Source organism: Myotis yumanensis, unplaced genomic scaffold (genome assembly GCF_028538775.1).
Source record: "Myotis yumanensis isolate MYYU_CA2020_CCGP unplaced genomic scaffold, mMyoYum1.0.hap1 SCAF_1, whole genome shotgun sequence".
NCBI lineage: Eukaryota > Metazoa > Chordata > Mammalia > Chiroptera > Vespertilionidae > Myotis > Myotis yumanensis.
The window spans coordinates 227,788,609-227,815,769 of record NW_027223752.1 but is presented as its reverse complement, the minus strand read 5'-3'; the positions used below and the strand labels follow the sequence as shown (position 1 = coordinate 227,815,769).

At 42.0% G+C, this 27,161-nt stretch overlaps 1 protein-coding gene across 1 annotated transcript in view; it reads left to right on the top strand.

The window, feature by feature from the left end:
* Window positions 1–13,651: 13,651 nt before the first annotated feature.
* Window positions 13,652–27,161, top strand: part of LOC139007473 (cytosolic beta-glucosidase) — a 117,815-nt gene continuing 104,305 nt past the window's right edge. The window contains exon 1 of the mRNA XM_070410949.1: window positions 13,652–13,766. Within this exon, the coding sequence (XP_070267050.1) occupies window positions 13,685–13,766 (82 nt within the window). The 5' untranslated portion in view covers window positions 13,652–13,684. The remainder of the gene's footprint in view (window positions 13,767–27,161) is intronic.

The window sequence follows — 27,161 nt, the reverse complement described above, 5'->3', positions numbered from 1 at the left end:
TGCTTTTCCAGGCACTTCTCTGGCCTCTTTCCTTTTTATAAATGATTGCACCTTACTCGGTGACCTTTAACTCATTTTTAGCTCACAAGACTCGATGACTCTTACTAAATATTCCTCTCCAAACTTCATGAATAGGGCCTTTTTAGTTCTATGTTTTATAATGTTTGAATGAAGACCTTGCTTCCACTTGACCACTATAGAAAGAGAGGAAAGGTCTGGAAAGGGGCTGTAGGTTGTTAACTGCTCTACCAGATGGCACAGAGAACAGCTGTATTCCAGGCATTTCTGCTTCCTAAAAAAGATGTGCTGAAGTGGACAAAGAAAAACCAAGCAGTGTGGAAGGTCAACAGCCTCTGGAATGTTCGCTTTATTTAGCCCCAAATGATTGGCAGCCAGTTGTGGCATTATTACTCAATGTATCCATGTTGCCATTCAAAAACAGTTGGGGCTGTGTGGCTCTGTGTTTCCTCTCTTCGAACGTGGTAGAGTGGAATTCATGCACAACCTGCTTTGAAGAATTTTAATGGTTAGAATCAGGGCTGGTTGATGGTCGGTAGAATTTATCTGTTCCTCATGTGGTCTCATTTTAAGAAAAATGCTTTCCTCGTTCTGACATATATACTATTATCAAACATCTGTAGAAATACCAATGAAGATGAAAATCAATATAAGAATCTCCACACCAAGACATGGGCACATTTTGCAAACAAAACTTTAAAGAAATTCTTATATAATAAAAGGCTAATATCCAAATAGACCGAACAGCAGAACTAGAACTGGTCGCTATGATGTGCATTGGCCACCAGGGGGCATGCACGGAACATGGCATGGGATGGTGGAGCAGGTGAGCGGGGGCACTAGACCAAGACAGGGCGCTGGCCGCTACCATCAGGGCAAGCCTCTGGTGGTTACTGAAAATTTTTTGCTCCCATGCGCTGCGGTCCCACCTGGCGCTCGCACCCACTGCCAGTGCCGGCCCCGCTCGCACCTGGTGCCAGTGCCTGGCACCAGTCCTGATCACTCAGCACCATCAGTGGGTGCGAGTGGCAGCTGCTGGCCCTGATTGCCCCTGAGGGCTTCTCCACCTCCCCCTGCTCCTGAGGAGCAATTGGGGCAGCAGCCGCTGCTCGCACCCGCTGAAGGCGCAGAGTGATTGGGGCCAGCACCAGCAGCAGGTGTGAGCGGGGCTGCTGGCAGACAGGGGACCAGGGGGAGGGAAGAGGGAAAGGAGGCCATGGCAGGAGGGGCTGAGCGGGGGCACAGAGGATGGGCTGAGACCTGCCCCTGTGCCTACCACAGCCTCACAGCCCACAGTTCCTTCAAGGTGCATGAATTCATGCACTGGGCCCCTAGTATATTAATAAAAAGCCCAAGTGACATGGGTGGTAGGAAACACATACATGCACCTATGGAAAGAGACCTGGAGAAGTTAAGTAGCCTTTGCAGCAGTTCCAGATTCTGGACATTGTACACATGTCCTCAGGGGCTTGGCGAACATTTCAGATGAGCAAAAGCATTGCTGACATTCAAAAGCTGGAGCAAGGACTTGGGGATAAGGCAATTTTGTTCTCTGTGTCTGAGAGAAGAAAAGAATCGCAGTGTGTGCCAGGAAAAGAATTTTGGAAACTCAGTTAATTGTGAAGGTGAGGCCGAGCCAGCTTGTAGTTAGATACAAAGACAATATTGTTCACTTCCCATAAATGATTTCCCATATGTAAAGCCGGGCTGATCCTAGCAGGTGACTTCAGAGATGTGGAAACATTGAACCACATGTGAATAAATCTTGCAAAGACTTTTGAAAAAAATGCTAAGTATAGGCTTTAAAATAACACCGTGACGGTCACATCTTGAGACTGAAAGCTCTACAAGCAGAGCTTGTTTATGCCAACCACAAAGGCCAGGAACCTGTGGTTTTGGAGGGTTTCTCATCCCAAGAAAATATTTACACTTGGAGGAGATGATGCGTTTTTAACTAGGAGCCATACATAGCACATTTGTGGAAATTATTGCAAGTAAAAATGTTTGCTTCCATCGTCTGCAAAATTGACAGTTATGCTTAAGGCATCAAAAAATAGGTAAAATAAAGAATCACACTTCTTTTAAGTGGGTAATTTTTATTTATTTATCATTATTCTTAGTGGGGATGCATATGGGTGATTGCCATGAAGGAAAAAGGATCTTTGGTAAATATCCTTCTTTCTGTTGCCACAAAATTCCAGTCACTAAAGTTTTTGGAAGTTCAGATCTTTATATTTGGGAGGAAGAGAAAAGTACACCATAGAGAAAATGAGAAAAAAAAATTAGGATAGACATACCTCAACAGACCAGACCCAACATGGAATAAATTAACATTGTAGGGAAATAAAGGCAATTTGGGGGAATTTAACAATGTTTGACATTTAATTATTAGCAGTCCAATTAAAACAAAAATTATTGATTAAGAGGTCAATTAGTTTGAGGAAAAAACCCAACCCAAATTAAATATTTGCTGTGTGCATTAACCATTATGCCATAAAACAAAGTTCTTATTTTTAGCTAAAGTCTCCAGGCTTCTAAATAACGGAGACAGAAGTAAAACAAAAGCTACAAAATGGGGAATGTGTTCCAGTAATGGATGTGGTGATACACACTAGTATTTGTCCTAACAAAAGTAATATCCACATGTGCTAACATAGAAGAGAGCAGACCTCATCCTTAATATCCCCCATTTCTTCTCTCATTTTTACATTTTCTGATTGTTGCTCTAAAGAATGTAAGGCCAACCCCATGACAGAACTACATAAAAAAAACTTGCCGAACTGTATTGTTGGACTGAAATTCAATTGTAGCAAATATTTCTTGGAATATGGAAATGATGACCCCAAAGATTACATAACATTTTCTTAAAGGTTATACGGATGTGAGTATTCCCGATTCCTGACACAGAGTTCCTAAGACCCTTCTACTTTCCTGCATGACAGGAGCATCTTTGGTTCCAATGAGGTGCCTTTTGGTGTGTCCTGGATGGGGCTGGTCACCAGAAAGACCAAGACATGATGGGAACTTTGGAACTGTTAGCCCCATCTCGCATTCTCTGCAGAGGAGAGAGGCGCTGGAGGTGAAGTTAATAATCCAGTGTTACGTGTTTTAAGTAAAAGGTAACCAGAAAGAAAACATATATGGTTAAAGCATGGTAATTTTACTAAAGTTTAGCTACGTTTTTAGGGCTTCCCCTCAGTTTCCAGCCCTCTCTCCTCCCTCAAACTCCTTTTCCTCTCTCCCTCCAGAGGTTTCCTGCTGAGTTCTATGAGGAGCATCTCCAGGGTACACACCTTTAGACATGGATGGCACTCTAGCGCACTTCCCTTCTCTCGTGGTTTGATTCTTCCCCAGTTTCTACCCACTTTGCATCATCTTCAGTTCCTCAGAAGTTGTCTTTGGTGTTATGCTTAGAGTTTGCCGTTGAAATTGGCAAAAGGATTATTCTGATTCAAACTACTCTGCCATTATCAGAAGCTAGAACTTCTGTTTTTATCACCATTATGATTAGATTTTTTTTTTTTTGTGTGTGTGTGTGTGTGTGTGTGTGTATGTAATGTTGATTTCTTCAATGAAATTTTAAGCACATGGAGTGAATGTTAAAAAAAAAAGAGGTTTGCAGGGGGAAAATTCTCATTTGGCACAAGCTCCTTCCCACTGATTTTAACTGTCTTGGTATATTTTAATAGCCTCACCTGGACTTCATGAATCATATTAATATATCACTCATTCTTTATGCAATTTGATTATTATATATAAAGATTACAATCAAGAAGTAATTAGTCGCCCTGATCAGTTTGGTTCAGTGGATACAGCGTAGGCCTGTGGACTGAAGGTTTGATTCCAGTCAAGTGCATGTACCTTGGTTGTGGGCACATCCCCAGTAGGGGGTGTGCAGGAGGCAGCTGATCGATGTTTCTCTCTCATTGATGTTTCTAACTATCTTTATCCCTTCCTCTCTCTGTAAAAAATCAATAAAATATATTTTAAAAGAAGTAATTAGTCATAATGCAACCACATAAAACTCACACCTGAAATTCGAATGTAGTTATCTTCTGTAATCACTAAAATGGGCAGAGTATGCTATAGCTCTAAATGGTATGAACAGAAATGTAAGCTGAGGGCTTGTGCTGTGCTAATGTATTCAGTGCAGGGGTTCCCAAATAAAAGGATTGTGAATACCTGATAGTGTTGCCTTCTGGGAGACAGGGAGGACAAGCTTCTTGGCTTTGTACAGGGGTCGTGAGATACCTCCTACCATCAGCACACCAAATTGGGCAGATGGATCTTTATGTCAAAGACCCTAAGACTGAGTAGCTTCACAGACAACTTTTCGGATTTGAGCATCCTTATTTTCATCTCTCTGAGCTTAAATCCTCAATCCACTTCAGCCAGTGGTTCCAGAGGGTTCCCCTCTCCATCGATCTCTTGGGTGCAGCAGAGCAGAGCATCCCTTCATTTTTGTACTCTGTTTCCTCCTTCCTATACTTCCCCATTCTCTACTCTGAATCTGTAAGGTATTGGGGGAAGGAGTGTCAGTAATACGTTAGGAAAACTATAGGTAACTCTATTTACTCTTCACTTTCTCCCTTGGTAACTTGGGGTAAAACAGGATGATATTAAAACAAAGTTGGGGAACTGTAAGTAGAAGATTAGAAGTTGATTCCAACCCTGATGGATGAGCGATTGACTTAGTCAGACTGCTTGACCACTTTCTTCCTAGGGTTTAGTATGGTGCCTGGCTCATAGTAATTGCTCGCTATTCATTTAGTAAATGAATTGATTAATGTCGGGGGAAGTACATCAAATCAGACTTTCATTTTTAGCTTGCCAGTTAAGGCCATCTCTACTCTCAGAAAAGCGATCAATTGATGGGGAAGTCAGACAACTAAACATATTTTTAAATAAAATGCCACGAGTGTTATGAGGGGCACACAAGGCACAGTGAGAGCATACAAAAGGGAGACTTAACTCATCTTGGGGAATGTGTTGTGTCCCTTAAAAAGTCACCTAAGCTGGCCAATGGAAGATAAGGGAGATAGTCCAGAAAAGGCAGAGAAAGTCCTAGGCAGAGGGAGCATCGTTTGTCAAGAATCAGTGTTGAGGAAGAGCACAGAGCATGGAGCATGGTAGGTTTGAAAAGCTGAAGAAAGTGAGAAGAGCTTATGAGAGGGAACACTGTGTGAATATGAACAGAAGGAGGCGGGATCTAGGCCATGTGGGCTTTGCATAGATCAAGATGTTTGAACTTGATACCCAGCCAGTGTTGCTCAGTGGTTGAGCATTAACCTATGAACCAGGAGGTCACAGTTTGATTCCTGGTCAGAGCATATGCCTGGGTTGCAGGCTCAATCCCCAGTGTGGTGTGTGCCAGATGCAGGCAGTCAGTGACTCTCTCATCACTGATGTTTCTCTCTCTCTTTCTCTCCCCCTTCCTCTCTAAAATCAATAATTAAAAAAAAAAGATGTTTGAATTTGAGGGGCAGGGGCAATCTCTGAACTATGTGTTTTAAAAAGATGGGTCAGGCTGCAGTAGAATCTATTGGATGGGGAAAAAACACCTGGAAGTTGTGTATCTATTTAGAACGTTCCAGGCTTGAGATGATTTCTATTGCCTTTGCACAGAGAAGAGGCCATGGGGATGAAGGTAAACTGACCTAGGGAAGAGATGTCAAGGTTTTAGTGTCAACAGTGCTCGGAGGTGGGCTGCATGTGGCAGGAAGTAGGTGGAGGTCAGGGAGGGGCTCAGAGCAGTGTCCAGGGTGTGTAGTGGCCTTTGATTGAGGATCCAAGAAAGATCAGGGTGGCCTCCCCTAGATTGCCATGGCTGTACAGAAAACCCTGCTGGCTGTTCCATTACAGTTCATCTACAGTCATTGTGTGATCCCTGAAATTGCTCTTTTTCACTCTGGGTTGATATTTTATTTGGCTCCATTCCACTCCTTTTTACTTGCTTTCCCGATTGTGGGCCTCCGAGGCCTTGCTTTATTCACCGCGGGAGGAAAAGGCGTTTGAAGTTCCAAACCCCATCTCTGGAGTGAGATTAACAATCAAAGATACTCTCAAAGGTGCCAACACTCGGGGGATTTAGGGGATTAGCTACAGTCTAGTCCCGAGGCATGTGGCACACCTGTGCGTTGGCACAGACAGTTTACAGGTAAAACTAGCCAGGCCTTTGAACTTGAGTGTGTTCTTTCTGGTCACTACCACCAGGGGCCAGGGCCGAGGCAGAGTGCCTGCTTTAATGTTGTAGCCCGCGTGCCTCACTTGCTGCACCCTAATTTCAGCTCAGTTCATCACTTCTCCAAATACTCCCCAGAAATGCAGGGGAGTTTTGGTTGTGTTGGTGGAGGATGCCCTGAGTGGCTAATTGAGGTCCACAGAATAATGTCCTGAAACGTGTTACTGCTGGAATCTGATGCCACACCATGGGCACTGCCTGGGAGGCTCCAAAGAGGCATTCTGAGGGCTCTACCTCTACTGCCTGCCTTTTATTCTTAGAGCTCTGAGTGGTATTGAGTGGTTTTTGTGACTCCTTCTATGCCACTGTTAGTAGCAGCCTGTCAACACATTGAAGGGCAGATCATTTGGGAGTTTGTTTTGAAAATGACTCAATAGTAAATCCTTAATTGAGTGGCAGTGTGGCTTTTTGAAATATTGAGTGATGCACGGATGTTGTTGTATATTGCTTTCATGATGTATCTTATGGGGTGGATGGCCTTCAGTAAGTTAATGCAAATAATGTAATTGAATTTCACTCGAGCCAGCCATTAATGATCTTGCATATGCCTTCATTCCTGGGCTGGTGATATGGGGCAACACTTAAGTTAGCTAGGAAAGTATCCGGTAAAGTACCTGTATGTAGAGGGGGTTTAGGATATGTGGACATGCATGGGAATCATGTGTATGACACACAATAACATACATCTACTTTTATAGTCTATTTCTGTAGTCATTTATATACATGTACATCTATATCAAGCCACATGTATAAATAAATATAACATAATGTATCTTCCATATATACACATTTATGTATACATGTGTGCATATGTATATGTAAATATAGATATAGATAAGATGCTGATACACATATCCCAATTATATGATACCATATATGAATCTTTTGGTAGCAAGTAATAGGAAAAGCAACAAAATAGGCTTAAATCATACAGGAAATTTATTGGTTCTCAAAGGTTCAGTTCCCTCCATCCTTCCTCCATATCCCATAGCTAGTTCTCTTTACATCTAGGAAATGACTGCCCCAAATGTCCACATTTCTGGGTGGTAGGAGGGTAAATCTTTCTAGATGGTTCTATGGAAGAGGACGAAAGCTGCTTCCTCAGAAACCCAAGATACATTTTCTCATCACATTGTTTAGTGGGGTCTCCAGCCCACCTCTAATCCAATCCCTGTCAATAATGAGATGAAATGTGCAGATAGCCCTGAATTAATCCCTGGAGCTGGTGGATTACTGGGTGGGTGGAGCATGGGCTTCCCCAGGAGCATATAAGCTGCATAGGAGCAAGGCAGGTACCCAGAGGAATTTAGATTCTGTTGGCAAGAGAGCCCTGAGAATTGCCTGAATCCTGGGTGGCTCCCATGAATACATGTCCCTCCCCCCAGGGTCCCCATCACACACACACACACACACACACAGGTTGTCAGAATTCACACAATGAAAGATTTCTCTTATCACTAGTGTACTTTCTGGACTTCGTGTTTTGACAGCTTCTGCTACAACGAAAGTGAGAGCATTGTCATAACTAATTCATTTCTGCATTTTCATGCATGGGAAGCTGGTATTAGCACAATGAGTTTGTATAATTCAGTCAAGAGCAATAATATGGATGCTTTAGATAGCCTGGGAGAGCTGATAGGAAGTGAATTTATAATTGCAATTAGAATTATTGAAATATTAAAAACAGCCCGATGACTCTCAGGAGCGAGGGGGTCTGTTCACAAAGCACTTCTTAGAATATGCATCTGCGGTCGAGATTTGGCTAGATCTGGTTGACAAATGAGGGAAGTCCAGATGAATAATCCATTGTGAAACTAACCTCGTGTGGATTTGGCCTTTGGTGTGCCTCTCCCACCTGGCCCCCTTCACTTCTCTTTTACTTTCTCCCTACCCCCCATCCCTGTGGTTGATATCACCAAAAAGGCTCCCCTTGCAGGAGAAAAGTTCTTTGAAGTTATGAAATTTTTTTCCATGGCCTTTTTTCAAAATGTAGTCATTATTTAGACAGTGTCTTTTTTCAGTACCTCCCTAAGTTCAGTGGTTTAGCAAAGTAAACAAGCAACCCATAGTCCGAAGGGGGTTACCTCTGGGTCTGGGGTTGGTACTGGGCCCTGCTACCCGCGGGGGATACGGGAAACAGCTCCTTCCATCCAAGGAGTTCTGAGGGCCTCCAGTTTTCCAGTTGCGCCTCTGTGTCCAGTCGGTGGATGAGAGGGGACCAGTGACATGTGGATGCCACGAGTGGCTGTGTGGGCAGATCTCAGCGACCTCGCTTGGAAGTGGTGGGCCTCATTTCTGCCCACACTCCCCTGGACAGGACTCAGTCGCATGGCCACATCTAAGGCAGGGGGGTTGGGAGGTTGACAAATGTGGTCTGACTGTGTGCCCAGAGGGAATAGGAAATAGGGCTTGGCTCTTTGCTGTCTTTGCTGCAGATGGGAAAACGCCCATTTAGACACAGACTTTTCTCCTGACAGGGGTTCTCAGGAACATTTGAGTGCCAGGATTTCTGAATCTCCGCATTTCAAATTGGGAGGTTCAAAGTAATGACTAATGGGGCTGAATCCTTCCTGAAAAACAGCTTTTTTTGCAGCTAACAAAGAAAAAAATATATATTTTTCCCCAGGAGGACACTGTATTTATAGTCCTTCACCACTTCTAGGACTTCTAGAGAGAGCACATCTGTAGTGAAGACCTTAATGCAAGGTCTCATGTTCCCCTCCAGCTTGGATTGTGGACAGGAGTTGGTACCTGTCCTGTATGCTAGTGTTTGGTGTGCTGTTCCAAGGCAGTACCCTGGGAAGGCGGCAGGATCTCACAGAGATTACTGAGTAGTTGGAGGAGGGGTTGAACCTAAGGCCTCAGATTTACACCCTGTGCCTCCAAAGCAGAGAGTCCCTGAGTGGACTTGGAAGGACCATGGCTGGCCTGGAGGTTGGAGAGTGGGCGTCTCAGCATTCATCACTATGGACCAAAGCTGTGAGCAGAGAGAACGGGGACACCAGGCATCGTTTCTTATGTGTAGTCTTCATTTAATGTAAGTCCTACTTTTTCTGTAGGACTTTTACGGTAATGTATGGCCCTAACATGGAATGAAGGGGACTGAGAGAATGACAAGTTAAGTTACCAGCTAGTCTTGCTAGATAGGACCATGATATCAGAATTATTTTTGTGTAAAGATAATAAATAAATAAGTAAGTAAGTAAGTAAGTAAGTAAATAAATAAATAAATAAATAAATAAATAAAATAATGCTTTTAACCCAAGATAGTGTGTAAATTCTGCAAATACACGTGTCTTACAGCCATAAGGACTTTCATGCAGGGAATGTTGGTAGAATCAGATCTCTGAGAGGTGAGAAGAGGCAGAGAGGTGTGGGTAGCAAAGGAAGATTCTGGAGAGAGTGCCGGAACAGCTAAGGTTCGCCAGGGGTTCTCGAGACCTTTCTGGGCACTCACGAGATCAAAACTCTTGTCGTGATGATACTAAGACATGATTTGTCTCAGCTCTTGTTCTGAGTTTGCAGTGGAATTTTCCAGAGGCAGCACATGGAAGCAGAAACAGATATGAACATCCGACTGTCCACTGTGAAGTCAGGCATAAAAGAGATTTGCAAAATCTAAAACTCTTTCTCACTAAGTATTTTTTGTTTCTGAGTACATGATTATTTTTCCTAAAACATGTTATTTACTATGTTCACATGCTTTTAATGCTATTTAAAAGAAGTCATCAGTAAATATTATTTTTAAATCTCGGTTTTAGTTTTGAATAGAGTAAATGTTGATAAATATAACCCACAATTTTAAAAGTCCCTTAAAGGCCTCAATTATTTTTAAGAATGTAAAGATGTCCTTACTCCAAACACTTGAGAATCCTATGCTAGAGAATCCCATCAGAGCTGAGGAAAATTAAATTCTACCATTTGTGGTCAAATTACTTCAGAGAATGTGGATTGCTGAGAAGGTAGCATAGTCTTTCTGGAGAAAACCAGTCGAAGAGCAGTTGTAGTTAGCTAGGGATTGCTGGGGTAGGTGGCCACTGGTGGGATAACTAAATTTCAGTAACACTCCATACATTAACTTGTAAGCCTAAAAAAAGTTGCAATACTGCCATCTAGTGGTCCATAATGGAAATAATTTAATATATTTTTTCATTGGAGTTACAATGATTGCTTCAGAACTGAAGGACTGTAGGGACTCAGTTAATAGTTGTTTAATGCCCTGTATTTCCGATGTTTAGATCACCAAATATGTACCTTTAAATGTCTCCCTTCATTTCCTTCTATATTAATGCTTCCCCTTGGGGTTAGGATAACCCTGTAGGGTGGGATATACTTCATTCCAATCTGTGTTCCTGATTTAGTGCTGTCTTTGGGGAACTAAAAAAGTAACTTTTTTCACTTTGATTTCGCCTAACTCCTCTCTCCATGGGCATTTAAAAGTGAATGACCTTTTCCCTGTGGATCTATTTTAGAGATACAGAAAGGTTTCAAAGACAGTCCAGCGAGACGCCGTGTCCTCTTCACCCACTTTCCCCTGTTGTCAACATTCCACATGCCTGTGGAACATGCTGGGCGCCTGGATGAGATGACCCACATTGAGGCATGAGACTGTGAGGTTGCGGAAATAGAAGCTTGGGGAGCAGGGAGGGTGGGCTGGACCGCAAAACAGGTCACCTATAGAAGCTAGAAAGCTGCAAACCTATGCGTTCAAAATTCTGAGTGAAAATTATTTTCATCAGAAAATCCTATAGTGTATAAACCACATAGCAAGTGTGATGTTATAATAAAGACAATTCTAGAACTACAAGGTTTCAAAAAGTGTACCTTCCACGCCCCTTTTGTCGGGAAGTTATTCATGGATTTGCTTCTCTAAAAAAGGAAGAAGAAACAGGGAGAAAGCCCAGGAGACAGGGGAGCAGGTAGCAGATGATATAACTTAGCTCCTCGGCCGCCTAAAAACAAACAGTGCACAATGGAGCAGGAAAACAGAGGTGTTTGAACAACGAGGAGATTTATGGTTCTGTCAGGGTGTTTGGGGATGAATTAGTTATAGGGATAGAAAAAAAATAAACATAAAACCCAGACAACTGATTAACCCCAGAGGAAATAAAAAGTTGCATATAAGCATGGTATACCACATGGCTCAATTTTGAACTGTATGTAGTCATAGTAATGTAAATGTCAAATACTTATTAAACAGAACAGGTATCTTATCCTGTTTAGTGGATGGTGGGGGGTGAGGGGCAGGGGGAAGGGGGAGAAAGAGAGAGAGAGAAAGAGAACTAGGATTTTCTACTGTATCCAGAAATCAATGATCGGTCTCTAAAATCTAAAAGCAAATTCTGAAGCATCAGTATCAGCCTATTATTTAAACCACATGGAAGTAAATGCAGTCTTTTCTTTTCATCCACAGTTTCACTTTCTGAGGTTTCAGTTACCTATGGTCAGCTGTGGTCTGAAAATATTAAGTGAAAAATTCCAGAAATAAACAATTCCTAAGTTTGAAAATGCACACCTTTCTGAGTAGCATGAAGAAATCTTATGTCAGGCTCTGTCCTGCCCAAGACCTGAGTCATCCCTTTGTCCTGCAGCTCCGCGCTGTAGACACTCCCCATGTGTTGTGTTGGTAAGTGATGAGATTGACTGACATGGCATCAAAGTGCTGTTTTCAAGGAAACCTTATTGTACTTAAAAGTGGCCCCAGAGGCAAGAGTAGCTTAATGCTCTGTCACAGTGCCTGTGTCATTCACCTCCCTTCACCTCATCACAAGAAGAAGGGTGAGCACAGCACAAGAAGATATGTTGAGATAGAGAAACCACACGCACATAACTTTTATTACAGTATATTGTGAAAATTGTTCTATTTATTAGTTTTTGTTGTTAATCTCTTACTGGGCCTAATTTAGAAATTAAACTTCATATATATACTAGAGGCCGATGCAGGAAATTTGTGCAAGAGTAGGCCTTCCTTCTCCCGGCTGCCGGCACTGGCTTCCCTCTGGCACCTGGGACCTGGGCTTCCCTGGAAGCCCCGGCTTTATCTGGAAAGTCATTTGGAAGGATGTCTGGTCTAATTAGCATATTATGCTTTTATTTTTATAGACTAGAGGCCTGATGCATGAAATTCATGCATGAGGCGGGGCGGGGGTGGGGGTGGGGGTGTTGGGTGTCCCTCAGCCCAGCCTGCACCCTCTCGCAATCCAGGACTACTGGCTTCTAACTGCTCACCTATGTGCCTGCCTGATTGCCCCTAACCACTCACCTGCCTGCCTGATCGTCCCTAACTGCTCACCTGCCTGCCTGATCACCCCTAACTGCCTCTGCCTTGGCCCCCGCCGCCATGGCTGTCTGGTCTAATTAGCCTATTACGCTTTTATTATTATAGACTAGAGGCCTGGTGCACAAAATTTGTGCGTGGGGGGGGTGTGTCCCTCAGCCCAGCCTGCACCCTCTCCAATCTGGGACCCCTCAAGGGATGTCCGACTGCCCGTTTAGGCCCCATTCCTCTCACAATTCAGGACTGCTGCCTCCCAACTGCTTGCCTACCTGTCTGCCTTATTGCCTTTATCCACTTCTGCCTGCCAGCCTTATCACCCCCTAACCACTCCCAATCCAGCCTTATCAATGCCTAACTGCTCCCCTGCTGGCCCGATTGTCCCTAACTGCCTTCCCCTGCCAGCCTGGTTGCCTCCAACTCCCCTTCCCTGCTGTCCCAGTCACCCCACACTGCCCTCCCTTGCCGGCCTGGTCGCCCCCAACTGTCCTCTCCTGCAGGCCTGGTCGCCCCTAACTGCCCTCCCCTGCCAGCCATCTTGTGGCAGCCATCTTTGACCACATGGGGGCAGCCATCTTGTGTGTTGGAGTGATGGCCAATTTGCATATTACTCTTTTATTAGAGTAATGGTTCCGTATTATCCATGGTTTTAAATATCTACTGGGGATCTTGGAACATATCCCCATCAAATAAGGGCGGGGGTGGGGGAAGGGCTTGCTACTGTACTAGAAGAAACAGTTGAAAATAGTTACCTCTAAGAAGTAGGGATTAGGAATTGGGAGGAATTGCTTAAGGGAAAATTCTAGTAGGATTATGTGGCTTTAAAAAAACAATGTCCATGTATTTCATGAAAAGGCAAAGGATCAGATGAATGGGTGACCTGCCAAAGCAGGGACTAGGACAGCACCCAAGCTGATCCAGGTTCGTTAAGAATCAGGGAGTGCCTGGAGAGAAAAGTCCAAATGCTCACCTGGTACAAAGTGCCTGGCATTTTATCAAGTCACTTTAATCTTTAATCTGTCCCTTTGCTCATTTGCATACACAGTGGCTCTCTGTGACCCTTGTCAGGGGTGAGAGTTTACTTACTATTTGCACAATTGCTGGGCTGCTCTGACAATAGGCCACCGTGCTCCTGTGGGCTGAGTGTCCAGATGGCAAGCTGTCTCCCTGGAACCATGGCTTTCCCTGCGGGATTTGGATGGGGGGCAGCCACCGCGGCTTATCAAGTGGAAGGTAGGAGACGATCCTTTCCCTTGGCTAGGGCTGGGATGAGTTACTTCTTGTGGGTTCTGTGTGTCTAGGGAAAAGGATGGGGTGAGAAAAAGAAGGCAATGGATTGCAGAGTCTATAACTATATAAATGGACTGTGCCCCTTTGCATGCAGAAGAGGCTCACATTCCATGGTCCTTTCCTGAGGCACAAGGGGGACAGTGGGAGAGCTGAGCACCAAACTGCAGCTGTATTTTTGGTCCGTCCAACCTTACCTCTCACATCAGTTTACATTGGACCAGCTGCTTTTGGCATTGGTCATTGGTTTCTTGGAACACATTTGCCCCAACACCCCTAAAAATAACAATGTTTCCTATTGACTGGAAAAATATTGGGTAACTAAATAGGCTGGCCCTCCAGGAATGAAAGCAAGACAACCTTGGTTAGTTTACTTGTCAGGAGAGAGGTCAGACAGACCAAAGGCATGGTCAGAGAGAGGAGTAGAAGGAGAGCTGAATGAAGTGAATGGAATCAGGTTCTAGCAGCAGCAAGAATGGCAACAATGGGGTCTGGAGCCAGACCCCCTAAACTTGGGGGGTCTATCTCTACATTTTTTTAAATTTAAATTTATTGGGGTGGCATTGGTTAATAAAATTATATAGGTTTCAAGTATACAATTTTATGATATATCATCTGTATATTGCATTGTGTGCGTACCACCCAAAGTCGAATTTTCTTCTATCACCATCTGTCTGACCCTCTTCACCCTTTACTACCCTCTCACCCCTCTTTCCTCTGGGAACCAGAATACTGTTGTCTGTCTCTATGAAGTTTTATTTGTTTGTTTTTCTTGTTTGTTCATTTGTTGTCTTCAGTTTTATGTGCCACATATGAGTGAAATCATATGGTTTCTTAACTTTTTCTGTCTGACTTATTTCACTTAACATGATAGTCTCAAGGTCCATCCACGTTGTCTCAAATAACAGTATTTTTTTCTTTTCTTATGGCTGAGTAGTATTCCATAGTATATATGTACCATGTCTTCTTTATCCAATCATCTATCCAAGGTCACTCCAGTTATTTACATGTGTTGGCCCCCATGAACAATGCTGCAATGAACATAGGGGTGCATATGTCTTTGTGAATAAATATTTTCATTTTTTTTCTGGCAGGTACTTAGAAGAGGGGTTGCTGGCTCATATAGTAACTCTTCTTAATTTTTTGAGAAGCCTCCACTATTTCTACATTTTACCAGCTCAGTGTTACTTTGGGCAAGTTACTCAACTTCTCTGTGCCTCCTCATCCGTAAGCTGGAGATAACTATAATGTTGCTGTGAGTTAAGTAAGATGATGTATATTAGCTGCTTGGGGCTGAGTAAATGCTCAGTGCATGGCATTTACTATATTTAGTGGGATCACAAAGGGATTACTGAGAACGACTCACTGTAGGACTCTACAGTTAAATTGATAGGAATATCCAATCAGTTATACAAGACAAGATGGTGGGTTTTGGGTACCAGTTTCTAGGTCCTGCTTGCTCAGGCCTCAGGAATAATGACATTGCTTGTCCATTCTGAGGTGCTCTCCTCACAGGGTCTCAGTATCTCAATGTCACTGCACCAATTTCTTCTTCTGGAGGCCATTTGTCTCCTGCTCTTTTGTGCTGGCTACAGCCTGATTTTAAGGCCTTTATTTGTGTTCTCACACTGCTCTTGTGCTGTTTACTCTCTATCAACAGCTTTCAGGGCGGGGAACTTGATCCAATGTGACTGCTCTCTTTGTTAAACTCACACAATGACTTCTATATGTTTGCTTGTTTCCCACCTCTTACCTTCCCTCTTGTGCTGAGTGACTCTGGGCAAATAACATAGTTGTCTCAGTTTCCATATTTGTAGAATTAGGGAAATGGTCATGCCCACCTTCTAGGTTTGTTCTACAATTAAACTAGTTGGCATATGTAAATGGACCACAAGCGTGCCTGGTACATAGTACCCAGAAAATAACAGCAATAACACTATTAATAATACTGGTGCTATTACTATAGGTGAAAATAGTATTATTATTGTTGTTATTTTTCCTGGCTGGATTCTCTCCTAGTCTGTAGCGACAGGTAAGTTACTTTTCTGCTCTGTTTAATGAAGATGCTCATTTCCACTTTGGATAGCACATTGGAATATGCTCCCTCCTTGCTCATTCTACCAGCAGCTGCTGGGAGAATTGCTATTTAAATACCCTGTCCCCACTGCCCAGACCACATGTGCAGGCCGTCAACCTGTGGCTTTGTTAAATCCATGTGGCCCGGGGTTTAGGAGCTGAGGCCACCCTGTCACTTTTTGATTTTTGAGAATCTGAACTTCAGGGCCTCCTTGGCCTCTGAAAGTCTGCAGAGCCGTTGGAGATCCCAGGCACTCAGCCGAATGGAGGACTGAACGTGAAGTGTGCTTGTTAAGAAAACTAATGTTGCCAAAACCGGTTTGGCTCGGTGGATAGAGCGTCGGCCTGCGGACTGAAGGGTCCCAGGTTCTATTCCGGTCAAGGGCATGTACCTTGGTTGCGGGCACATCCCCAGTGGGAGATGTGCAGGAGGCAGCTAATCGGTGTTTCTCTCTCATCAATGTTTCTGGCTCTCTATCTCTCTCCCTTCCTTTCTGTGAAAAATCAATAAAATATATTTAAAAAAAAAAAAAAAAGAAAACTAATGTTTCCATGATTTGTTATAACAATGCGTTAGAAGACATTACCGTGTATCTCTTTCCACTGATGTTCACAACACAATTGTCTGTGTAGCTTTCTTTATTTTCAGATACCCTCTCGAGAGCCCTGAGTTATAATTCTCAGACTCCACCACCTCCCCACTCACCTGTATGCATGTACCGCACCCCTGCACAGAAATGGAGCCATTGGGGCTCTGTTGTTTGGGAGACAAGGCGCTGTCAGGGTCCCTGCAGGCAGGGCTGACTGAAGGGCAGGACAGTAGCTTCTGATCACTGGCTCTCCTAACATACTGTCTCCTTGGTTGCATATTTCACCAGACCCCTGGCTCTTCCTTCTTCCTGACCTTGTTCATTTCCTTTCTGCTGCCACTCATGACCTCCCTGTTTAGGGTTTTAAAGATGAGTTTAATGTCACGTTTATTATATGAGAGTTGGCTGTGTGGTGCCTCACGCCTTTTGGAGGAAAGCACAATCTAAACCTAATAAATATTAAACAAGTGGTATAAGCAGGAGGAAAATGATGTGTTTTAGGTGGGTTGTAAAGAACGTTGTAAAACCTGTAAAAATGTATTTGTTAGATGAAGAGGCAGGGGATAAAATGCAGATAATCATCGTTTTACAGCAGTGAGTCTCATGTAATATTTCAAAGCACAGAAACATTTCCAGGATTGTTAACCCTTTGGGAAGATGACTTGCTTCTGTTCCTGCCTGGAGGGAATAGGAGGCACAAACAGCAGGTAGCTCAGTGGTATTTTATTTACATTCTCCTGGTAAGCCGTGGAGGAGTGTGAAAATGACATTTAAGACCCAACGTTACAGCCCTCACTGGCTTATAACTCCCAGTGGTTTCAGGGAGGGCTCCTTAAGGGTGAATGTACTTTGCAAACTCCCACAAACCCTAAACAAAGTCTAAACTACTCCTTTAACGCCTCCTGGTGGGATCTGGGTTTGTGGTTCCTGAGGAGGCAAAGGCCTCAGTTTTATGAATGTCATTATTCACCTCGATACTGTACTGGATACCAAGATAATGTTCGAGTTTGATTTAACTTTGACTTTGCCCTTATGTTGGCAGAAATTGGGGCTGGCATCAAACTTTGGCCACTTATCTGCCTTGGTGTGTTGAAGGTGAAATTCTATAGTTGAGAAATTTGGGGTTAATTTTGCACTAAAAATATGGGAGAAGAAATGGGACAGCTGAATTAGTTGGCTTTAGGTATAGTTTGTGGTGCTTCTATCAAGGCTGTTTCTTCTCTGGTACCTTTTAAAAATGCAATTGGTCCACACAAACCCAAGCTAGAGGCATACTTAATCTATCTGCCATAGCTGTTAGCACAGATCTTATACTTATTTATTTTTTATTTTTATTGATTTCAGAGAGGAAAGGAGAGGGAGAGAGAGAAACATCAATGATGAGAGAGAATCATTGATCGACTGCCTATGGCACCCGCCACCCGCCCCTGCCCTCCACTGTGCCCTTTACCAGAATCGAACCCAGGACTCAGTCCACAGGCCGACACTCTTTCCACTGAACCAAAACAGCTAGGGCTGGTCCCATACTTCTTTAGACCACTTCCTGTTTGCTTTCTCCATTCAACCAGTTTGGGCTGTGTATCTTGTTTCCTATATTCTGCTAAGCTCTTTGGATTAAACATCCTTGTTTGGGACCTGACCTTTGGGCCATCCTAGGTGGCCTTCTAGAACAGGACTCACCTATTTTTTGTCTGGGCCACTTATGAAAGGAGGGAAAGCAAGCATGGTGCACAGGGAAAAAGAAAGAAGAGGGATGAACACTTTTCCTTAAAATTTCTCATAGCTTAAATGTTGATGTGACGGAAACCACTCTCATTTCTTTCCTCCAGTTTCAAATTTGAGATCCATAAAAATCTCAAATATTGCCTCCCCTTTTTTATCGTACAGTGAAATTATATGGGCATCATTGATAGAGAATGGGCTTATGCAGGAATGATATTCGATATTCATAAACTGATAGGATTACCAATCAGATGTCATCCACAGACAATAGGTGTAGACTAGATTGACACCTGCATTGATTAATGAGAGTGGATGCCAACTGTCAACAACTGCTATGGACCAGGCTGGTGCCCATATAACTAATCAGTGTGGGTGTCAGCTATAAACAACCATTGGGGCCACACTTTTATATGCTGTTTGAATTTGAGTGGAGTACCTCTGGGATATTCCAACTCTGTTTGTGGACTACTAGAGAGTTAAGTGACTTACCTTCTCCAAGCCTCAGATTTCTCACCTGCAATATTCCTAATGCTGATCCCTTTTTTTCTCAAAATGTCATTGGATGAATATTGGAGAACTTTATCTTACATGTCTGTGTTTTTTTGAAATTTCATTCCCTCAACTTTTTCTTCCAGGTTACTAATTTGGACTTTAGCTTCATTCATTCTATTTTTTTTTCAACCCCTCTATTGAATATTTAATGGTGACCATCATAATTTTAGGTTTTAGGAACTCATGCTTACTCTTTGATTGCTTCATTTTTAGGAAGCCATGTTTTGTTTTCTGGATGTAATCACCCTTCAAATATTCTTAAGAATGCTAGTTTAAAAAATTAAGTTCTCTTTTTATAATTCCTTTTTTTCTGACATTACTTTGAGATCTTTGGGTTATTTGTTTATTTTTGACTTTACCTTTCATGTTATTTGTTTTTGGCGAATGTATGGCCATCCTTGAGTGCCTGTTCATGCTCGTGAATGAAAGAATAGGTGGATTGCTGTCCATAAGAGAGGTAAGCTTCCTTTGAAGTTAGGTAATTCTATTTAATGGAAACAGGGCTCACTCTAGAACAAGATGTCAACCTCAAAGGCTAACATGGGCCAAATAAACAAGGTTTAAGTTTATGTGGGCCACAAAAAACCAAAAGCTTCAATTTTCATAGACATGTAGGTTTATTTTGATAGAAACATGAATGCAAAGGGCTGAAATAAATGAGTAATCGTTAACATAAAATAATAGAACATTTTAATACAAATTAATATTTTTTCTTGAACATTAACTTACCAGACACTGAATAACTGCACAAACTAATAAGCGTAATGCAAATAAATCTCTTTTTCTTGTTCTCTGAAAGCAAAATATTTCCTGTTGCGCACACCAAACAAGTCAGTACAAGACTAATGACGTGGCAATCGGCTGCTAAAATATTTACTGCTAGTATTAGTGGTGAGAAATGGTGCGCCTGTGCGTAAGGTGGTGCGTAAGGGAAATGAATGCAACACGATTATAGTAATCAGTCATTAGCGAATGTTGTAGTTCATTAATAACAATTATGTATAACAGGATATTTTAAAAATTAAGTTATAAAATTTTTATTAAAATTAAGTTATAAAATTTTTATTTTTGTTTCTTACATACTGTTATATTGGCTGGGCCACAAAAATATTCATTGTGGGCCATGACTTTGACATGCTTGCTCTAGAAGAAGGAGGATTCTGTGTAAGCGGGTTGGAATCTATTGAAAGGCAGTGTCCTCATAAAGGACAATGTGTGTGAGGGGAGGATACCAAGATTTAGACCCCAATAACTGCCATATGGCGAGGACTTTAAGGAAGGATGTGTATGCTTTTTGCTTTATGTTTGTTTTTCTCCACTGCCCTTCAAGTTCATGTTTAGCTCTAGAGTATGACTTTTCTTGACCAGCTCAGTACGCTTCTACCCTTTTTAGGAATCCTTACCAGTCACTTTTATTAAGCATTTCTTGGGACTTGAACATGGGGTAAAGGCAGCACTGGCTGCTCTGTTTATAGCAGAGGTGGGAACATTTTTCCTGCCAAGGGACATTTGGGTATTTATAACATCATTCACAGGCCATACAAATTATCGACTTAAAAATTAGCCTGCTATTTTGGTCAAACATTTAATTAACTTACCCCTAATTCCTTGGTAGGGCCAGACCAAATGATTTTTCAGGCCTTATAAAACCCTGGGGCTGCATGTTCCCCACCCCCCTGGTTCATGTGGAGAGGAGCCAATCCGGCCAGCAGTAGGATAGGACAGATAACCTTTGTGTTAATTACTGTAATGGTTGCTCTGAGGCCTGCTCTGCTCTCTGCATTGTTCCACCCACAGATTCCCTAGGGCAGCAACCTTTCCGACCTCAAGGACCACCAGTGGTCTGAGCACCACCAAGACCGCTGCCCTAGGGGACTCCTTATCAGTCATCTCCAGTATGTAAGTTTATGTTGTAGTTCTTTGTTTTAGTTTCTCAGACAATTCAGTCCTATTTTTTTCAATTATCTAGAAATTACTTAGTAAATATGATAGTCTATTAGAACTTTACTTTTTGTTTTCAGCTCTGTTGTGGGTTCTTTTCTAAAAAAAATATTGTTGTGTCTATTGGGGATGTGAGAGGGGGAAGAATTAAATATGTATACTCCACTCCTCATCTTAAACTGGAAGTCTTTATTAATATGCATTAATATATGAAAGTGCTCCATAGACCATGAATTATTGAAAGTTAACAGATGAATTTGCCCTTATCCTCTTACCATTATCACCCTCCTCATCATCTTTAACACATCCAACCTGTAGATCTGAATTTTCTTGCCCTATGCTTTTAGAAGATAGGTAACATGGAATTTCAGACAACCACACAAAAGAAAGTGAGATATTCAATGAGAGGAAAGCCACAGTGAAGGAGGGCTACTGTGACCAAGAAAGAAGGTGTGTCTAGGCATCTGCTTCTGAGGCCAGCTCCTCCAGGCCATCTTCACTTTCCATTATGTCTTACCTCCCTTTATTCTCAATACACGAATTCTCCATGTTCCAGATTTTCCAGTATTTCTGTTGGCTTCAAGAGCAGTGCTGAAAGGTATCTACTGCCAGCACTGTAATTTTATGTTGGTTATTTATCAGTAAGGGTCTCCCTGCTGTTTGTTCTTTTGTATCAGTAAAGTTGTGAGGACAGAATGGATATTAATCACATATGTTTAGAGAAAAACAAAATGATTGTATTATAAAAGTAAGATAATTGTGGAACATTAAAAACATAAACAAGGAAGAAGTAAAATTTAAAAATTAACTAGAGAGGAACTTTCAAATTTTGAGTATGTACTTCCAGTCTTTATACATTCACAGACTTTCAGGCACACATACGATTTTATTTATTTGCTAGAGGCCCGGTGCACAAATTTCGTGCATGGGTGAGGTCCCTAGGCCTGGCTGGCGATCAGGGCAGATCGGGGCCTTCTGGCTGCTGACTGGAGCCTTCCCTCCCTCAGCCCCTCCCCCCAGCCGGCCCTGCCTTCCTGCCAGCCACCAACTGCCATCCAGGGCCTGCTGGAGGGGGGTGGGACGGGGACGGGAAGTTGGCTGGCCATGGGAGTTTGGCTGTGAGAGCACACTGACCACTAGGGGGCAGCTCCTGCATTGAATGTCTTCACCCTGGTGGTCAGTGCACATCATAGTGACCAGTTGTTCCAGTTGTTCTGGTAGTTCCAGCATTCCGGTTGCTTAGGCTTTTATATATATAGATTTTTTCATCCTAATAGGAACATTCTGTAAATGGTTTTGGTTTCTTTAAGATATGTATAAATATCTCATTAGACTATAACATGTCTGCATCTTTTCTACTCTTCTGGTGTCCTTTCTCCCTTACCTATCTGTGTATAGTTGCACATGTCAGTCAATATATTTAACCTTGTAAAACAAGAACAAATCTGCTGCTTCTCAATGATTTGTATGGATTGAAGGTTCTATATATCGTCCTACGTATTTGTACATGACTTTTTTTTGTCACCACTAATTTCATCGGTTAAACTAGGACATTTGTCTATTTGGATGAATATGTGGCGACATTATACTGGAAAACAAAAGGCATTATTTTGCTGTTCCTTCCTGGGCCTGCCCATCTGGTAGGGATTGCTTTCCAGGTAAGTTCACTGATGCACAAGGTTTAGTGATTCTTTAAAAATTATTACACTGTCACACAATGCCCAAGCCAGAAATATAGACTCTTGTTAGACTTTTCCTCTTATTCTCTCCTTTATTTAACCAACTAATTTTTATTCTGTATTCTCTAAAACTCTTGATTGCATCCCTCCTCACCATTACTATTACCTTTCCCTTAGTTCTGAAACTCACCATTCCTAAAGTTCCTTTAAGTCTTCTTAAAGTCTGCTTCCCTCCCCTCCACTCTGCTCCAACCTTTCTGGCATATTGCTGCTAGCATGGTCTTGAAAAATTCTGACCACATCATTCTAGTTTTTGAGAGATAGCATGAGCCTTGAAATCAAACAGACTAGGTTTGAACCCTGACTCCTCCACTTACCAATGAGTTGTGTGATCTTGGGAGATATCTGAGCGAGCTTTGTATGCCTCAGTTTCCTCATTTTTAAAATGGGAATGTAACACTGCCTATCTCAGGGTTGTTATAAATATTAAATTTGTTTGTGAACATCAACTGCCTAGAATAGTGGTGGGCAAACTATATGGGTTCAAATATACATGCTAACAATTAATTAAAAATGCAGTGTCTTCTACAGAATACTTTTTGATCTTTTTGCATGGCATTAATAAGAAACATTTCTGCCCAGTTGCCGGCTTGATCGCTAGTGCGAGGTGTGCAGGAGGTAGCCAATCAATGATTCTTTCTCATCATTGATGTTTCTATCTCTCTCCCTCTCATTTCCTCTCTGAAGTCAATAAAAAGTATATATTAAAAAAGCAACAACACCTCTGTGTTTTACCTCTGACTTCATCCCTAATGTATCTCTTGCTTCTTCTTCATTTTTACCTTATTCTTTGACCAAAGTGACATGCATATGATTGTTTAAATGTGCCATGACCTTCTGATGTCATCGTGCACATTGTTCCCTCTGATTGCATACCTGGCTATTGGCATGAGCAGAGACCAGCAGGGGACAGAGATCCAGGCCACGTAACTCCCAGACTACATCTCCTCCTAATCCAACATACTTTCTCTTTCATATTCATCCTTTATGCTACTCTCCTGAGTGTGTTCCTATGAGGATGGTAGAGGTACTGGGGGCTGGTGTGTTCCTGTGAGCTTGGTGAAGGTGCTAGGTGATGGTGATGAGGTGGGGTAAAGGGAACCCCCAAAGCAGCATTTAGTACATGTGAAAAATTTATTCTTATATTAAACTAGTGGCCCAGTGCACGAATTCATGCATATTGAAAGAAAATTAATTAGAAGAAATATTTTAATATCACTATTCACCCTTTCTCTACAATAAAAGTGTCAACCAAATTCATAATTGACAATGACAGGTCAAAACACACGTGTGTGATTGGCGCCAGCGAGAACTTATATATAACTTGTTTAATTAGACCTGCTTTCTGATTTAGCTAAACTTTTTCCCTCCCAGTGAAGCACCCCAACTTCTCTTTCAGATAATTGTCAGCAACACAGCAGTAAATATCAACACGAAGCATATTATTATTGTAGATCATACAGGGAGAACAAAGGGCAAAATATTTAACTGCAGCAGTGTTTTACTATATTCTGTGCAGTGAGAAAACCTGAAGTCATTTTCAAGGTCCACCATTTCTTACTTCTTTTCAGTTGGGTGAAGTACCTAAGCTTTCTAAATCTCAGTTTTCCAGCTAATGAAAAGAAAATAGGATTCTACTGAGTCTTCTACCCACTCCAGGACTTCTGTGAGGATCAAATGAGATGAGGCATGGGAAAATGCTTCATAGACATTTGGTTAAAGTGTAAAATGTTTCCATCTGGCTATAAAGCAAGTTGTGTTCCTGGGTTGAAGAAATTGCAAGGAGGCTAGTTGCTAGGGAGAGGAAGCCAGGTGTTGCTATGTGACATCATTACCCAGTGCCCACAGTGACCATTTCTGGGCTGGGCTGGGCTGTGGGCTGCATTTTGTGCCATGGAGTCTTGGCAGCATTGGCTGCAACGGTCGCTTCGGGGTGGTGGCGGGGCCTGTTCCCACTTGGGGGAAGCTAAGTGTTGCTTTGTCGGTGCCAGGTGCCTGGTGCTGTTTCTTTGTAAATGGCCAGTGTGCGTCATGGCAGCTCCTGCGTTGAGTGTCTGCCCCATGGTGGTCAGTGCGCATCATAGCGACCGTTTGGACAGTTGGAGGGACACTTAGCATATTAGCTTTCATATATATAGATTTTTGGAAAAACATGGATACTATGGCTTTTTACTTGGGGGCATTTGGGTGTAACTCCAGGCTCCTAAAGATGACTATTATCATGAAAGGTGCTGATATGGATATTGTAGCTGAGAGTTGGTATTTCAGAGTCATGGGTGGTCATCATGGCAGCAGCTGGGGTTCTGTTGTTTCCTTCTGCTGTGCTACATGGGCCTCTGTTTGAGGTGCCCTGAACCAGCTGAGCAGATCTAGGCTGGCTTTGGACCTTTCTCAAGGTGCCTGCTCTTCTTTTCATTAGTGTGAATAATCAGGGTTTGATTGTAAAGTATGCCCGGGCCAAACACAAGGGTTTTTAAAATTGTCTGCTGTTTTAGATTATACAGGCCACTGATCCCCCTTCCTTAGCATGGATAATTGAGAGTGGACTGGGCTGAAGAATGTTAAGCAGAACCAATTGACAAAATAAATGAGATTTTTAAAATCCTTTACATTTTAATAATAGGAAAAAACTCCAAACTTGGTTGACTACTTCTTCTTCTTTTTTTTTTAATCTAAAAGGGCCCAATTTATATTTTGAAACTGTAAATGTATTTGGTCGTTAAGTTGATTCAAAGTAGGAATACATATTCTATGATGCAACCATTTACAACCTATTTAAAATGTATATCAATTACAATGTGTACTTAATAGAGGTAGGGGAGAATTTTAAATATAGATGAGAGGTTGGCCAGATTCACATTCAATGTCAGATCTTCTTATAACCGTGTTTATGTTTCAACTAGGTAGCAGGAAGAGAGTGGGAGTCACTTCAAATTCTGAAAATCTCTCTCTTGATAGTGGGGGCTATAAGTCTTCGCGCCTAATGAGCAATCATCATGGAGAGAAGAGCATTTTTTGAATGTTTGCATATGATTAACAGGATCCTGATTCCTGGGAATATCCAAGCTCATTCTCTTCTCATTTTTATCCTCTCATCTTTCCCCATGCACCCCTTAGGGAGAAATGTATTTACATGTCACTTGACGGGGAATTTAGAGGACATTTTCTCTAAGGAACAATCTTATAAATAGGGATAGGTGTCACTGAATACCCTTCAGTGTGTAATGAAATAAATAGACTTTGGGAGGTTGGCTTGGGAATTTAGAACATATTGTAAGAGACAATGGTGAGTTTCTGGGCAGTTGATTCATAAATAAGGTTTTGAAACATTACCCATTTTTACATTGGGAATTACCAAGCTAAAGCTTAAGGTTCCCCCCAACACCCACGAACAATCATTTAAATACAGGCTTTGAGACTTGGGAGAAAAAGTGCATTATGTACTCTAAAAACAATAATCTTACTTTGGAGTCATTGTAGTCCATCATACAGATGCATACTTGGGGATGTGTGAAAGAGTAACATTTTCTCATGATGGTCTATTACATCATGTATCTTATACATTATTATCCAGGCACGGGTGGGATGCCCATCAGCCCCTCTGTAACAGAGTGAGGGAGACTGAGACTGCTTCACAGGGTGAAATGTTATAAAAGGTCTTTGGCCTTGCCTACGGTGTTCAGGTAAGGTACAGGAAATCGTCTGTATTCATGTTGTACTGAGAGCCTTGGTTCTCTGGCATGAATTAATAATTAAATTCAATTAAATGAATGTTTATTTGAATTACTACTATGTAGGCCATCCTTGTTAGATACTTATTTACTGTAGATAATGGATCCTGATGGTATAAAAAAGTAAATAATATGGTCATTTGAATCCAATATTCTAGTGAGGGAGACTGTGATATGATGTAACAATTCTAACAGTAGACAGACAGAATGCTATTGGAGAGTAGGTGGGAGAGTGGGGATACAAGAATAGGGGGTTACTGTAAAGGCATCAAAGTTGGGCTTTTAAGAAGTTTGTTATGTTTTGTTTTCAGGGAAAGACATAAGGAAGGGCATATTATCGAGGAAACATTTTGAGCCAAGGCACAAAAGTATGAATATTCCTGCTGTATTAGCAGAATGGTAGGTAAATGGTTTAGAATTCTAATACTTTAAAATGTATTAGAATCATCTGGAGTTCTTGTTCAAATATAGATTTGGGGGCATCATAATATATAGCAGTGTTTACAGATGGGGCTCAGAAATTTACTTTTTTTTTTTTTTTTTTTTTTACAAGAGCTCTGTGTGATTGTGCTGTAGCTTGCTCATGCTTTGAGAAAGCCTGCCACAGGCAATGTTTTCTGATGATAGGGTGACTGACAGGATTTGAAGCTGGAAAGATAGAATAGGTCCATGGTATTATGTGGAATAGGTTCTTGGTAGCCATAAAATATTCTTAAGCAAAGAGAATAATACGATCAGATCTGTATATTAGAGTTTACCTGCAGTGTGGAGAATGCACGGAAAGATAGAGACGTGGAGGCTAGGGAACAGTTGTTAGGCAATTGCAGATGATGCATGTGATGATTAAGACCTGCATTTGGTTGAAGGGGACAAAAGGGAGAAAAAGCCTTAAGAGATATCTTAAGAGAACCAGAAGGATGTGTTCATGAAAACAATGTAGGGAATGAAGGAACTAGGAGAAGACTAAGTTGACTCTTGTGATTATAACTT